Raw genomic sequence first — 15,125 nt, forward strand, 5'->3', positions numbered from 1 at the left:
TAGCTAATACAAGTTAAATCCCTTCTATATCCCTCCTTTTGACCAATCAGATTGAAGCTCTCATATCACATGCATTTGCTTCAAACAAAATGGTGGCGCCCAGTGAAGACAATCTGATCGATAATCAAGACTTTTATTGTAATAAAACGGGTCATGCCACGCGAAGTTCATCAAATAAGTTCAGCACCTTGATTATAAACATGAACAGATTTGTAAAATATCTGTGGATGCCCAGGTGATGTTACACATGCTCTGCAAATCCTGCAATCCTGCAATCCTAAGTGATTTCCTAAGTCTTGATCATCTTTCTGTATTTCATTGCTGCACCATATTGTGTGATGAGAAGGTTTATAGTGAGCAAAACTCCAGTTTTTTTGTTTGTTGTTTAAGGCCACACTCAGCAATATTCCAGCTGTATGACGGCGGTCTGTAAATAATCGAGTCTCGACCAGACAATCCAGGATCATTATGAGCATCAATCCATGAAATTGAGATAATATAACATGCACCAACCAAGTCAGCGAGCCTGACCACCCGATCCCGTTAGTCCTTGCCTTTTACCGCAAGAATTGGTTGCTGTAGACCTAATCTAACCAAGATCTTCACTGGGTTACAGATGCATTAATAACATACCTGTTCTGTTTCATGTCAGCTTCCAGTGGTCCCTCCCAGCCACTGAAAGCGGAACTGACCTCCCTCCCGAGCGACCCATGTCTGTACAAGTCCAGCCTGACTGACATAGAGGAGAGGGTAGGGGGTGGAGCCAGAGCTGTGGGCAGAACTATGGGCGGAGCCAACCCCAAAGCTCCTCTCCGACCTGCTAGATCAGTTACCTCCCTTGCAAGCCGGAATTCGATCCCTCCCATGAATGATGGTAAAGTTCATTTGGTTACAAAAAGTGTATTTCTGTATTAATTGAGGAACTTGAATTGTTGTGTATCAAGGTAACCTCGTCACATGTTGCCATAAGCTGATCTATCATTGATATGGAATCAAGTGTCATAGACACTGAGTCATTTCATCAGAGATACAGTATTATTATTGAAATTAAAAAAATTATTGGGTTTTTCAATTTTAGGCCATGTTGCCTATTGTTTATTAACTGTTTTCTAGTTTGTAGAAAACAAACTAAGTGGAGTTAAAGTTCAGAAACTTTGACCTGTAACTTGAAAACTGCTTCATAGATTCCTGGTGTGCACAAACTTGGTGTACACTTTCTATACCTATAGGAGAGGTGTCGTGCAAAGTTTGATTTCAATGTTTGGACTTTCTAAAAACATGCTGCTTTTTCCATTTCTTGACTTAGAATGTTTTTACTTAAACATTTGTGTGACCTACGACTTGTAAAAAAACTACTTCATGGCTTCTTTTTAAATTAGGGAACAGTTTCCATACTAATAGTAGAGATACGGCGCAGTGTTTGATTTTGATATGTGTATTTTTTTAGAAGGAAAATATAGTGTTTTTGATGTTGTGAACTTAGAATATATTTTTACTTCAGCATTTGTGCGACCTCTGACTTGATAACTACAACATGGTTCTTTTTCCAATGCAGGGTACAGTTTCTATACCAATAAGAGAAGTGCCGGGCAACATTTGATTTTGATAGGTGGATTTTCTGAGAAAATAATGTTTTGTTTTGAACTTAGAAATGTGTTGGAGTCGAAGTCAGGGGTCTTAGTGAGCCAGGCTCACTTTGTGTCTCTCTTTGCGCACTGTGGATATATTTTATATGGTGACCAACCGCATCTAGTTGGATTCTACTACTGACAAGGTTAGGGTTTAACAAATATGGTGGCCGCTAAACAGATACAAAAAACAGTTCTACAGGACCAACATTGAAGTAACGTCACTGGTGTGAACACTCTCATTATTTGGCTTGTTGAACTGTTTCAGAGGAATCCGAGAGTTGTACTCTTCGGCTCAGTGAACTGAGGGAAAGGAGGGACTTAAAGAAGATATGTGATGATCTTGTTCTGAAGCTGCAACCTACAAACGACAAACACATCAATTTGACAATTTGTGGAGCAGCAATGGACATACTTGGCTTTTCAAATGAGAGAGTGAATTATGTGACGTAAGTGTTGTTGATATAGTTGAAGGGTGTCCATCAAAAAGAATAGACCTAAATCCCTTACCATCATTGATTTGAATCACGTGACTTGTTGGCGAAACAGGATGTTGGTGGTACGAGAAGGGAGCTAACTCTGCTTGCCTAATGAAAAGTGTGATGTTGGCTCACCTTCAAAAATAAGTTACAAACTACTATTGTGTCATTATAAAGCAGGGCTTGATTTTATTATATAAAACATGTACCAGTGCAACCTAATATTTATGTCTACATGTGCCAAGTGCATGTTAAAATCTTTCAAATTTGTGTCTGACTAAACACGTCTGACTAAACTAAACTTGTCCACACAGCATTGATCATTGAACACATTCAACACCTCTAAGCTTTATTTACCCTACTACATCACTATGTAATCAATATGTGTAATTTGTCACGCTTTTGGAGGCGTGATGTCATCAAACTGTGGGTACTTCAAGATTTAATGTGCACATTTCAACTTTGAAAAATGTATGGGACCAAGGTGCAAACAGATTTTGTCTGGAGCAACTAGGTATTATGTCAACATGCGCCAAGTGCCACTAGTCAAGCCCTGAAAAGTTTCCTGTATTTTAATTGAATTAGAATGTTCAGATGTACAAATGTGTTTGAACATCGCAAAACAAATTTGTAGGCGTCTCTATATATTCAGGAGTTATTTCTTTTATTTCAAGTTGCCAGAAAGGTTTGAGGTTATTGGTCCTGGGCTTGTCTCATGTTGAGAGTTTGACTCAAGTTTAGACACAATTTTCAGGTTCATATGGCCTATGACTCTTATGATTGGAGTGATGTGTTAATTTGCTGGCTGAGTGCTATAGCCTCTCGAAATGTAATTTGAAGTAAGTTTCCTATGTTTTTTTGCAAAACTGAATTTGTGAAAAATATAATGAGAGTGATCAGCAGGTGACATTGTTCCTGGGCTCTCTGTGCCTGCTGTGGAAGTCAAGTAATTATCATAATAATTTGTCAAGTCATCTCCCATTAATATAGCAAAATGAGAATAATATCTGTTGCTATATATCTATGGCGGCCATACACGACTTACAGAATGATCGTCCAGACTTTGAGGGTTTGGCAGATCTGCTCGACTGATCTGCATCGGTCGACTGGCTGTCGTCACGCTTTCGCTTCTTGTCTGAGGTTACGTATCGTAGCATTGTGAGGATAATGAGGTACATCGATGATGCGAGGTATTAATGTACAGTTGTAAACACCTTTCACTCAAATTAACAAGATGTTCTCAGTAATTAATCCTCGATTAATCAGTGTCAACTCAGTTTATTGCCTATTACAGTGATTGACCGATTGGACTATCATGTAGGTACGATGTATTTACAGCAATCAAAACAAACAAAGCTTGTCAGTGTAGTTAATCTTCATTGTGTTGCAACTGCAGACAGAAACTGCTCAGTCCTAACTGTTGATCATGTCCGGTCAAAATTTAAGAATGTCCGGACAATACTTTTTAAAATGTCCGGTAAGCAATATTTTAAAACGGACATTTGAGATTCCCAATCGGACATGTCCGGCGCATATGACGGTTTCCGTACCCCTGCTATGGCCCCTTAAGTCAACTAAATGAAGCTTAGTGTTTTACAAATGTGGGCACACCTGTTTCAATCCCAATACCATGTTTATCTAACGGGAAAAGTGGATGCACAGTTTAGATAATGGTTGTCTCTAAGCCAACCTATGGAAGTGTCACGATTTATAAATGCAGGCCCACCTATATTGATCACCATATTAGTGGGGAAAAAGTGAACAAAATGATCATTAGCACTAGTGAGTGAGTGAGTTTGATTTTACGCCACTTTTAGTAAATTCCATCAATATCACGGTGGGGGACACCATTGTACCCATGTCGGGAATCGAACCAGGGTCTTTGGCGTGATGAGCGAACGCTGTAACCACTAGACTAACCAACTGCCTTCATCAGCACTAAGCCAACCTAAGAGGATGTGCAGATCACAACTCCTGACTTTCTAAAATGTGGACCCACCTACCACCATCTCTATTCAGATAACTAATGTGGGCCCACATCTTGGAAAATTTAGTGTTCATTTTGTAATTTTTAAACATTTCTTTGGCAAGAACCATTTTCAATTTGCTGCAAATTTCAGATGGAAAGAATACTGATTACCTTAGGGGTTAGATGGCAAATTAATGTTTTGACACCATTATATGCAAATACTAAAACAACTGAGATAGCTCCAGATTGTAAAGAGAGTGACCTCCCTTTCCCATTATGAACCTCTGATAATGCGGTTTCGCCGATTTGTTCGAATGATCATAAGCTCGTATAGTAGTAGGAGTCAGTTAGTGTGGATTGGGTAGTTGCAGGGTATGACCTGGATGCTTGCGTCATCACTGCGCTGTCGTACCCGAGGGGGCACAGGTGTCTCAGTCGTCCAAGGCACCGCAGTTCACTGTGTTGAGTTGCGTTCCTGGGCATGCCAGAAATCTATGATTGTGGGTTCGGATCCCGGTTCACCCTGATTATATTTCTAGGTTTGAAAGTTGAAAACGTCTGAGACCTTCGGGATTTCCTCCCACATCAATCTGACACGCGGTCATATAATTTGAATACTGTTCAAAGCGGGGATAAAACCAACTCACTCACTCACTCACTCACTCAACCTGATTGTGTGGATCATGGCACATGCAGTCAACCTGATCCAGACTTGGATCATTAGCAGATTGTTGCGATATGGCTGAAATATTTTTGACTACATTGTTAAACAACATTCACTCGCTTCTTCATTCCCTGCAATGACCCAACGCTTTACAACATGGCACTGAAAAATGCATTCAATATCAGTGCTGAATGAAATACGTCACCTATCTGCTAAACTGATTGAAGAATTGCTAATACCTCTTTCTGATCTCCTTGATTTTTTATCTGTCTCCCCAGATCAGCCACCCATGCTTGTCGTAAGAGGTGATTAACGGGACTGGGTGGTCATCAGTGTCAGATGTTGGCACTGGTCCTGTAGTCCTTGCCAAATAGTTAAGGTATCATAAGGACTAGTAGAAATTTGCCATGTTTAAGGGTTTTGCTCGCTGACTTTGTACATTCATATAATTGTATTCAATTGCATAGATTTATGTTTTTTATGTCGATCTTTGGATTGTCTGGTCCAGCCTGGATTATTTACAGACAGCCATTAAATACACTGATATAGCTGATATTGCTGAGTGTGGTGTTAAACAACAGACAAACTGTCTGATTCACTGATAGTCACTTCTCTGATGTGGTGTCATGTGGTCCTGTGCACAGCACACAGGTAATAAATCAGGTAAGGTTAAGCATGGTCGGCATCTCCTTGGGAAAGTGGCTTTCTTCAAAATGTGCCTCTGTTCACCCAGCAGTTAATGGGTACCTGGTAGGATGAGGTTGTTAACCTTCTACCGCCTAACTGGCAGCTTGGGTTGTATACTCCCCAGGGAGCTGAGAATGCTTCTTTAGCTCACACAGATCCAGTGACGAGGGGATTAAAAGCGCTTTGAGCATGCCCCTGATTGTGTGGAATATGCACAATATAAACAGCCTATTATGATGATGATGATGATGATGATGATGTCCATTTGTGTTCTTCAGGTGGGCTAGGAGAGAAGACCTGCGCAACAGCCCTGCCCATGTCATACTAACGTACATGATCCAGAAGGGCACGACTGCGTGTCACCTGGTGCGGTACTTCGCTGATCCAGACCACCACAGAGTTGACATCATACGTCTACTACAGACAGCACACCCTGACTGTCCTGCTTGTAGAAAGTATTATATATATAGATAATGGGTCCCATCAGTTGTGAGGCTGAATAATTCATTTCCATCCGCAAAACCCCATTCTTCTCTTCTACCAGCACGTTTTAGTTAGATTCTCTCTTGACACTTGCTGAAACAAATACTAAATCTGAATCTCAGAAAATTATAGAGGTTAAGGACTGTACTGTCTCACATACTGATTTTTATATGTCCATGCTGTTTATAAGTGTTGACGTCCATTCACTCTCCAATCAACCCCCAACCCCCCCAAAAAAATATATTTTAGAAAAAATATTGTTCATTCACAACAGTTATTTATTAATCATCATCAGAAACCTGGAAAAGTTATACATACATACACATGTCATGTACATGTACTTGATATTTGTTGTACTAAAATAACTAAGAGATCATCTTCTTCTCATAAGAATGAAAGTCATATACCGTATTCACCATAATAAGGGCCTCGCTCTAATATGCGCCCACGGCGATATTTGCTAATATATTGGCTAGTGAACAATCCCAATTAGCACCCTTCCGAATGATCAATGTACACAAGACTTATTTATTTGTGTATAATACTCACTTGTGTGTTATATGGACCCTTAATTATGGGCAATTAAAATCTGGAAAAATATATCTGTCTTGTATAATACACACAGACTTTTCTTTTGTTTCAGGCTTTTAGCATAAAACACAAAATTTACGATCTTTCAACTCTGTTTTTTTTTCACCAAAATAATATTCTAATACGAGCCGCCTCTTTTTAACTTTGAGGAGAGCACCCTGGGTGCTTATTATGTCGAATACGGTACCAATAAAAGCGCTGGTTCATTCATCTCTCGAAGTGTATCTGATTGCCCTCTCTTATCCAGATGGATTGTTTAACATGTACCCTGCTGTGTGTCAAGCACTCCGCGTATCCAGCCTCCTGCATTATGTCCAGTGTAACTGGATGGGGTGTTCAAGCAGGGCACTACAAGAGTAGAATTTGGTGGAGAATCAGTAACATTAACATGAATATAACAGTGCAATATTTGTTTGTTTCCCGGTAGAATATAAAGAATAGAATGACCTTGACACAATGTTGTGTGTCCCATTGTTTCCATTGGCCAGGGGTCGTTAGTGCAAGGTGTCCAGGCATCATGATGTTGGTTTGTTTTGTTTGTTGTTTTTACTCAGCAATATTCCAGCTATATGACGGCGGTCTGTAAATAATCGAGACCAGACAATCCAGTGATTGACACCATGAACATCTATCCATGTATAATGGGATCGATGCCATGCATCAACCAAGACAGCGAGTCTGACCACCCGATCCCATTATGCGCCTCTGACAAAGACCATAGTCGCCTTTTGTGACAAGCATGGCTTGCTGAAGACCTTTTCTAGTGTGTTTTGATGTAGAATATTAATATAGTCTAGTAATGAATTGTCCAGTGTGCATTTAATACTTGATGTAACTTTGGTAAAAATTAACACTACTCCTCAATACTCTGCTGGAATGTCAAATCATATGAAGAAATATGCACTGTATATTCATGCCTTGTAATATCAAACCATTATGACAATGTTTATTGGTCTTTTTTTATAAGATACACACACCAGTTCACATTCATGTCATTCTCATCAACAGGAAGTGAGTGAAAAGAGAAAGAGAAAAACCCTTAAAACTTCATGTCAGTATGAGAATGTACATGATCACTGTTTACTGTTGGATGAAGTCTTAAATATGATCAGTGTCAACTTTTATGCAGTGTACATATTTAGCATGTTGGGATATTTTTTATGTTTCAATGAAATCCTACTAAGGCCACGATAGATTAATTATTTTTATACATTTGGCCTCACCACAAAGCACCCGGCTTCACATCAGTTTATGGTCCCTGTTAACTGACCCATCCTCACTGAGGTCACACCTCAGATCTCAGAGACACAGTCCATGACAGTGTTTGAAATAATTCAAAACCAAAAGACAGTTGGGCAGGTGACCCATAAGTGTTACCTGCCTATCTTCATAGTTACCTGGGGGCACGGGTGGCCTAGTCATCTAAGGCGCCGCGATTCGCTGTGCAGAGTTGCCTCAATTGGGCAAACCAGAAACCTATGATTGTGGGTTCGAATCCCGCCTCGCTGTGATTATGATTCTAGGTTTCACTGAAGTGGTAAACGTCTGAGACCTGCATCACTTCGGGCTTTCCTCCCACATTAAGCTGACACGCTGTGATATAGCTGTAATACTGTTAAAAGGGGTGTTAAACCCAACTCACTCACTCAAGTTACCTGCCCGCATTCAGACATAAGAAAAATTGAAAAATCTCAAAAAAAGAGATACAAATTGCGTGTTGTCTCAGTTGAAATAATGCAAACAATTACTTGAGAATCTACAAGGAGTTATGATAGGACTGAAAACATAAGTGGTATTAAAATTATCAGCCAGACAGTCGGGCAGTGGAGGAAAATTTCATGGCAGCCCAACTGAAAAGTTTCAACTGTAGTGAGAATTAGAAAATATGGAAAAAATGGTCGGATGTGACAATAATCAGACTTGTACTTGGCTGAGGTTGGGAACCTCCATTACATTCCTAACAAATTCACTTTGAGTATTCTGCACATGCTGTTAATCAGGGTATAAACTCTTCTGGGTAAGTGTCTGTTGGAAACAGACTGTTAGGAATGGACTTGTCAAGATAGGAATCAGTCCACAGTTCATGTACACAAAAGCTGTGGAACAGTCTGTATTAAAATTAGGGTGAAGATGCTCCATCCTCACTTAAAAAAGGCTGGGAAATCTTACGATTAGTTATTTTTGGCTTAATCGTGACAGAATAGTCCCCAGTGAAATCGTCAAGATAAACACATTTTTTTCTTGTTTAACAATCTCTGGTACAGAGTAATCATGGTATTATCCCTTTGTGTACACATCATTATACACATCATTCCCAACAACATCCAGTAGAAGTAGGGGTTCATTGTGTATTGTTTTTGTTATGATTTCTTGTGTTTTATAATGAACTTGTGCAGATTTTCCTTGTTGTAAAATGCTGTAAATATATCACGTATTCTTTTATGCAGAGCGTTCATGTGTGCATGTTTTTCCAGTGCCTCAGAAAAATATCCCTCATACGGATTTATTAATCTGAAAATGTCACCACAATAAAGAATTGCTGAAGGTTCAGTCAGCTTACAGAAAATAGAAGCCCTGATGTCTGTGATTACCATATTGGGTTCCTAGATAATCTACATGGCACTCTCCCTGCAGGATTTTGTACAGAAGTGGACCTTGGAGTTTTCTGTAATTTTATCTTTAGATCCCCTAACCTGACATCAAACAATACCATTTTCAGCAGCGTCATTTTACTAGCTGTTGTTTTAATAGTCCTGGTCAGTATTTAACTTAGTCCAACCAGCAGTAAATCAAGTCTGATATTGTGATCTGTGTATACATGTATATGGAGAACCTCACCTGAGTGTCTTTTGATATCAAATACATTAACATGAGTTGATAAAAGTTTTCCACTCTGAAGCTTGTCAAAGTTTTAATTTTTTTTCGACAAGTCCTGATTTATATCAAAGATATGACAGTAAGATTCTGTTTATCATACAAAATCATACTTCCAACAGTAATAACCAGTGTCTTGAGTAATACATACAGCTAACCAGCTTCAGTGGCAGAGAGATTAGTGATGTCATTTGATTGTGATGTCATAGTAACCAACGATGTCATGATGGTCTGCTCAGCATTGTGATGCAATTTCTTTGTAGCAATATCTCCAAGGAAATATCTCTTAAAGGAGAAGTGTGCACAATAAACATCACTTTCTTTGTTATTTGAAACAAAATGCAATTTTAGAAATAGTTCAATGTTAGAATATACACACTCATTTTTCTCACATTGAAAGTAGGAACCTTAAAAGAGTGTATGTACACCATGTCTTATAATGTCTAATGACGTCATATCGTTATCACCAATGACATCATATTGCAAGGGACATAAGCCATGGTGTGTTTATTATGGAAATAGAACCTCGATAAATGGGAAGAATATTCATTGAATAAAATAAATTAGTTGCTTGTGTTATTTGTATTGTTTTGGCTCAGAAACTAGGTAAATAATTTTAATGTCGAACAAGTATAAGAAAAATAGTTCAGTTTTGTATGAACTATCCCTTTAATCTCCCCAAAGTGATATCTCTTGTGGAAACAAGTTTCGGAGGATAAATTTCAAACTTTTTGATGTAATTTGTGTTTATCTGAATCACAACCCATGCTTCTTTGTCATGTCTTGTCAGTTTGATGTTCAAGATAATCCAGTGTCGGAGTGAACGAATCACTTTGGTCACATGTTCTTGATCACACCCAGGTTGCCTTGTAGTCTCAGGTGCCACAAACACTACTGAGTTGTGATTGCAGGTCAAATCCCACGGAAAGACTTCTCCAAAAGTTATTTGACCGCCTCCATGGTCTAGTGGTAGAGCGTCCACCCAGAGAGCTGAAGGTCTGGGGTTAAATCCCTGGCTACGTCATACCAAAAGACGTTCACGTCTCAGAATTCATTTTCAAATGCCATGGTCTCATTTCTACGAAGCATGGGGCGTTTATATGATTTGTTCTAGTTAGTTGAACTGAAACAATGTTTTGTTTTGTCTCTTCTCAACATAGAGTGGTGAGTGTAACTGCCTTATCTCGTCCTGTTTAATAAGTTTATGAATGGAATCAGAAATTATATTGTACACAGACTTACAGCATGTTGTAAGTGTCTTTTTCATTTAGTCATGACTGGACGTCATTCATCACCACTCGCCCCCTATCGATGAATGCTATGTGCGAAAATACGACAAACTAATGAGAATGCACGGTTGACTTCAAGTTCTTCGTCAAAGAATCCCTCAGGAATAATTTTGGTTTGTTTAATGTCTTGTTTCTAATATACCCAAGATACAGTTAAATGTGTTCAATCATACTGTATAATTCTGCATGTCCTGATGTGCTTTAAATTGCATCTGAAATATATATAACATATGGGGAAATATATGTGAACCATGACGCAACGAGTTGACAATTGTTTTAGGTATTCCTGTTTGCGCTCTGGTTTATTCAGACCCGTGAACATTCATGGTTAAAAAAGGGTTAACAGGTATTCTACTTAAAACAAGAGGCTTTGGCTGTTGTTTTGAATGTTTTGTTTGTTCATACATGGGTAATGAAGACCTATTGTAACCCGTATCTTCAGGAGAGTGTTAAGATTGAATTCACTGGGGTTTATGTGGAGGACTTGGATCCAGGTGGGTTACAGATTGTCACGTTGGGGGGGGGGGGGGCACTGCCATGCATGGTGTCTGGTGAAGTGATGTTTCATGTGAAGCGGGTTCTGTTCTCTCTCAGGCTCTCTGTACGAAGTCCTTCATATTGGGTCTCCTGTTCTCTGTCCCCTGTCTGTATTACTGTAAAATTGATCAATTAATCCATTTGTACATAAGCACATGCTATTACTATATGCTGTTACTATAGTGATACGCAGCGCGGGTCAATATAAAAGACCAACATGGACTTCTCTAGAGGCCTTCACATAGTTATTCTGTTGTCACCTGTCTTTGTTGCCTGCTCTTCATGATTTGTTCAAATCCTGTTAAAGCATGAAATCCATATAAATCTCCTTGTTTTCAAGAAACTGCCTTTTCATAATGTCAATGTTATTTACTGTTGTTATACATCAGAATCATATATCTATTATCCTTTCTTTACAGGAAAACTATAAGGCAAACTGTACATGCTATTTTTACAAGGGGGCGGTCGGGTAGCCTAGTGGTTAAAGCGTTCGCTTGTCATGCCGAAGACCCAGGTTCGATTCCCGACATTGGTACAATGTGTGAAGCCCATTTCTGGTGTCCCCCGCCGTGATTTTGCTGGAATATTGCTAAAAGCGGCGTAAAACCATATTCACTCACTCACTCACTATTTTTACAAGGTAACAGAAGGTACATGTATTTTCTTTCAGATAAAGTGCACTGTATATATTTGTTGTTGAAAGCCACACTCCGCAATATTCCAGCTGATAACGGCGGCACATGGTATATACATTTGCATTCACAAGTTATATTAAAATATGTAAGCATAATCATGAAACAGTATTTCCTCATGAACACTTGTGTCATCCCATGACAATTGTGCCTCCTGAATCAATACAATGCTTTGCATCGATTATTGTTTAATTAGCATTACCTTTGTTAGAGGATGTCAAGATTCTAATGATGTCAGTATGTTGCCTGTCTTTGGCTGCAGTTAGCAATCTACAGAACAAAAAACGTTAATAATTCACCTGAACTAAGGTTGTTTGAGCTGAGGACATCAAACTGTGAAGATGTATCCTTTGTGCCTACTGTGACGTGTGTGTCGCCGTGCTTGTATGTGAATACACTGTACATACTGTCAAGCTTGAAGTAAAGATGGTGGTTGCTACACTGGGAGAATATTGTGTTTTTTAAATAAGAATCCTGAGATATGTTATGTATGCACACTGTGTGACCTGGCAGGTGGGTGGTGAACCGGCAGCATGTGCCAGATTCACGATTTGGAGTGAGTGAGTGAGTGAGTTGGGTTTAACGCCGCTTTTAACAGTATTCCAGTTATATCGCGGCGTGTCAGCTTAATGTGGGAGGAAAGCCCGAAGTGATGCAGGTCTCAGACGTTTACCACTTCGGTGAAACCCACGAGCACGGGTATGGTGCTGACAAACCTAGAAACATAATCGGGGCGAACCGGGATTCGAATCCACAATCATAGGTTTCTGGCGTGCCCAAGGGACGCAACTCTGCACAGCTAATCGCGGCGCCTTAGACGACTGGGCCACCCGTGCCCCCACCTCACGCGTTGGATGGCTGTTATAGTGTCAAAGAGTGAGTGAGTGAGTTTATGCTTTACGTCTGCAGTATTTCATCCATGTCACGACGAGAAGTTATACATTATTAATACATATAATTAAACTAAAGAAAAACCTGTCATCAATGGACAGTGAAATAACTAGAATATCACAGATTAATATTTAAAACTAGCATACAACAAATAAAATGATACCACTATATGGAACAATACATTATAAAAAAGGGCGATAGATCGCCAACAACTGAAAGTAGATCGCCACACTAGGGGACTTACAGTACTTTTGCTACCTGCATGGACCCCAGCAGGATTTACACCATCCCTTCAGTGGCTCCTAGTGGAAAAGAGCATTCATTCACTCACTTCCTTCGCCGCACTCAGCAATATTCCAGTAATATGACGGCGATCTGTAAATAATCGAGTCTGGACCAGTCAATCCAGTTATTGACGCCAAGAGCATCGATCCTCGTAATTGGGAGACAATGCCATGCATCAACCAAGACTGTATGGTCGCCTCTTACAACAAGCGGGGTTGCTGAAGACCAATTCTAACTCGGATCTTCACGGGGGATATGGTTTTGAACATAATGGAAATGTATTGCCCCACAAAACGTTGATCTGTAACTGCCAGATTCATACGAGAGCTGTTTCACTCATACCATCTCCAACTAACACTCCATACAGTCCCAAACAAACCACGCACGCACAAGATTCCACACACTCTTTCTGGTCCACAACCCTTCACTTAAGTGAGGCGAGAAGCTTACTATATATTAAATGAGATTGTGACTTTGAGCGAATTGTAGAGTTAGCACTGCTGGGATACTTTTGAAAACATATTACATTAAACTCGGTGGTTTTAGGGGATGTACGAACACACAAAAAAGGAATTCATATCCTAGAATCCGGGGATCACGAGTCAAGAAAACGTAACGCGGCATCCTTTTTTTTCAAATACATAAAGGCTCTGATTCTCAGTAACCGCGAAAAGCGTTCAGTCGTTTGAGTTAGAAAGTTAAAAACTCAATGAAGTTGGCACTCACATATTTAAGGAATGACTTGTTTTCGCTTTGTTGAGTTATGAATAACAAAACCAGTGTGCCAACAGTACTTCAATGAACCGAAAAAGTACACAGGCAATACTAATAATAAAATTCTACAACGAAAACATATATTATCAACAATAGTTTAATAAAATAAAACAATTATATAAATCAAAACAGATAAATATGATGCGAATGATTAACATGTCAGGCGTAGGAATACATACCGTGGCTTGACCTCTATCAGGGATAATTTATGCTGTTGATTGTTGTTTAACGCCGCACTCAGCAGTATACTCATGATGTCATTCACTGGATTGTCTGGTCCAGACGCGATTATTTACAGACCGCCGTCATATAGCTGGAATATTGCTGAGTGCCTGGTTAAACAACCAACCAACCAACCAACTTGCATTTACATCAAACAAAATGGCGGTGCACAGTCAACAAGATCTTATCAAAATCTATATTGTGATAAAACGAGTCTTGCTTGGCGAAATGCATAAAATGATGTGAGGACCTTGATTAAAAACTTGAAAAGATTTACAAAATATCTGTGACGCCTGGTTGGCGGAACACATGCTTTGTAAATCCTGCCATCGACCGAAATCTGCACGGCAGTTCACGAACCGGAGGTCGATTTCGTTAAGCGATTTTGATTAGACTAAGCCTAGACTCGTTAGTCCAGCCAACATTTAACTCCATAATTCCAGCCTAGTTTGGCAGGACTGGCATGATGCGCTCCTTCGGGGCAGCAAAACAAATAGTTATACCCTTTATAAGATATCCTTCTGCTCGGAATTGATCCTTTAAGTTATAACTGTTTCAAATTTTAGAGTAACCCTGCTTTGCCTTATATGTAGTTCACGCCATTTAAACATAGAAAGAGGAAGATCTGTTTCGGCAACCAAGAGAACTATGTATGTGTGAATTATGTAATTATAACACTACTGAAGGTGAGTATAACTTTGTTATGACTTGTAATGCTTCTAATGCCATAATAGTTGTCAAAGATTTTATGTGTACCCATTTCGTTACAAATTTAATTAGTTGATGTCCTCATCTGATCCATGTACAATTAGAAATCTTGTAATGTGTATGTATCTTGCAATGTTCTTGAGACAATGTATGTTTAATGAACATAGTGTGTATTACCCTCTAGCCAGTATGACATGTCTTCAACTCATATGTGAAATTCGACATTTGAGACACGGGGGATACTGGCATAAGACTGGAACCATGACAGTGATAATGGGGCCCAGTTTTCCAGGAGTGAGCGAGTGAGGTGGGTTTAACGCCGCTTTTAACATTATCCCAGTTAATATATCAC

At 39.4% G+C, this 15,125-nt stretch overlaps 1 protein-coding gene across 3 annotated transcripts in view; it reads left to right on the plus strand.

The window, feature by feature from the left end:
• The window catches only part of LOC124134397, a 38,462-nt gene extending 31,986 nt beyond the window's left edge, over window positions 1-6,476 (plus strand). For all 3 annotated transcript variants that reach the window (XM_046499178.2, XM_046499180.2, XM_046499179.2), the window contains exons 13-15: window positions 653-874; window positions 1,897-2,077; window positions 5,706-6,476. In XM_046499178.2, coding sequence (XP_046355134.2) covers window positions 653-874; window positions 1,897-2,077; window positions 5,706-5,901 — 599 coding nt within the window. In that variant the 3' untranslated portion in view covers window positions 5,902-6,476. The remainder of the gene's footprint in view (window positions 1-652; window positions 875-1,896; window positions 2,078-5,705) is intronic.
• Window positions 6,477-15,125: the final 8,649 nt, after the last annotated feature.

This window comes from Haliotis rufescens, unplaced genomic scaffold (assembly GCF_023055435.1).
Source record: "Haliotis rufescens isolate VD_foot unplaced genomic scaffold, xgHalRufe1.0.p SCAF_35, whole genome shotgun sequence".
In the NCBI taxonomy this organism is placed as follows: Eukaryota; Metazoa; Mollusca; class Gastropoda; order Lepetellida; family Haliotidae; genus Haliotis; species Haliotis rufescens.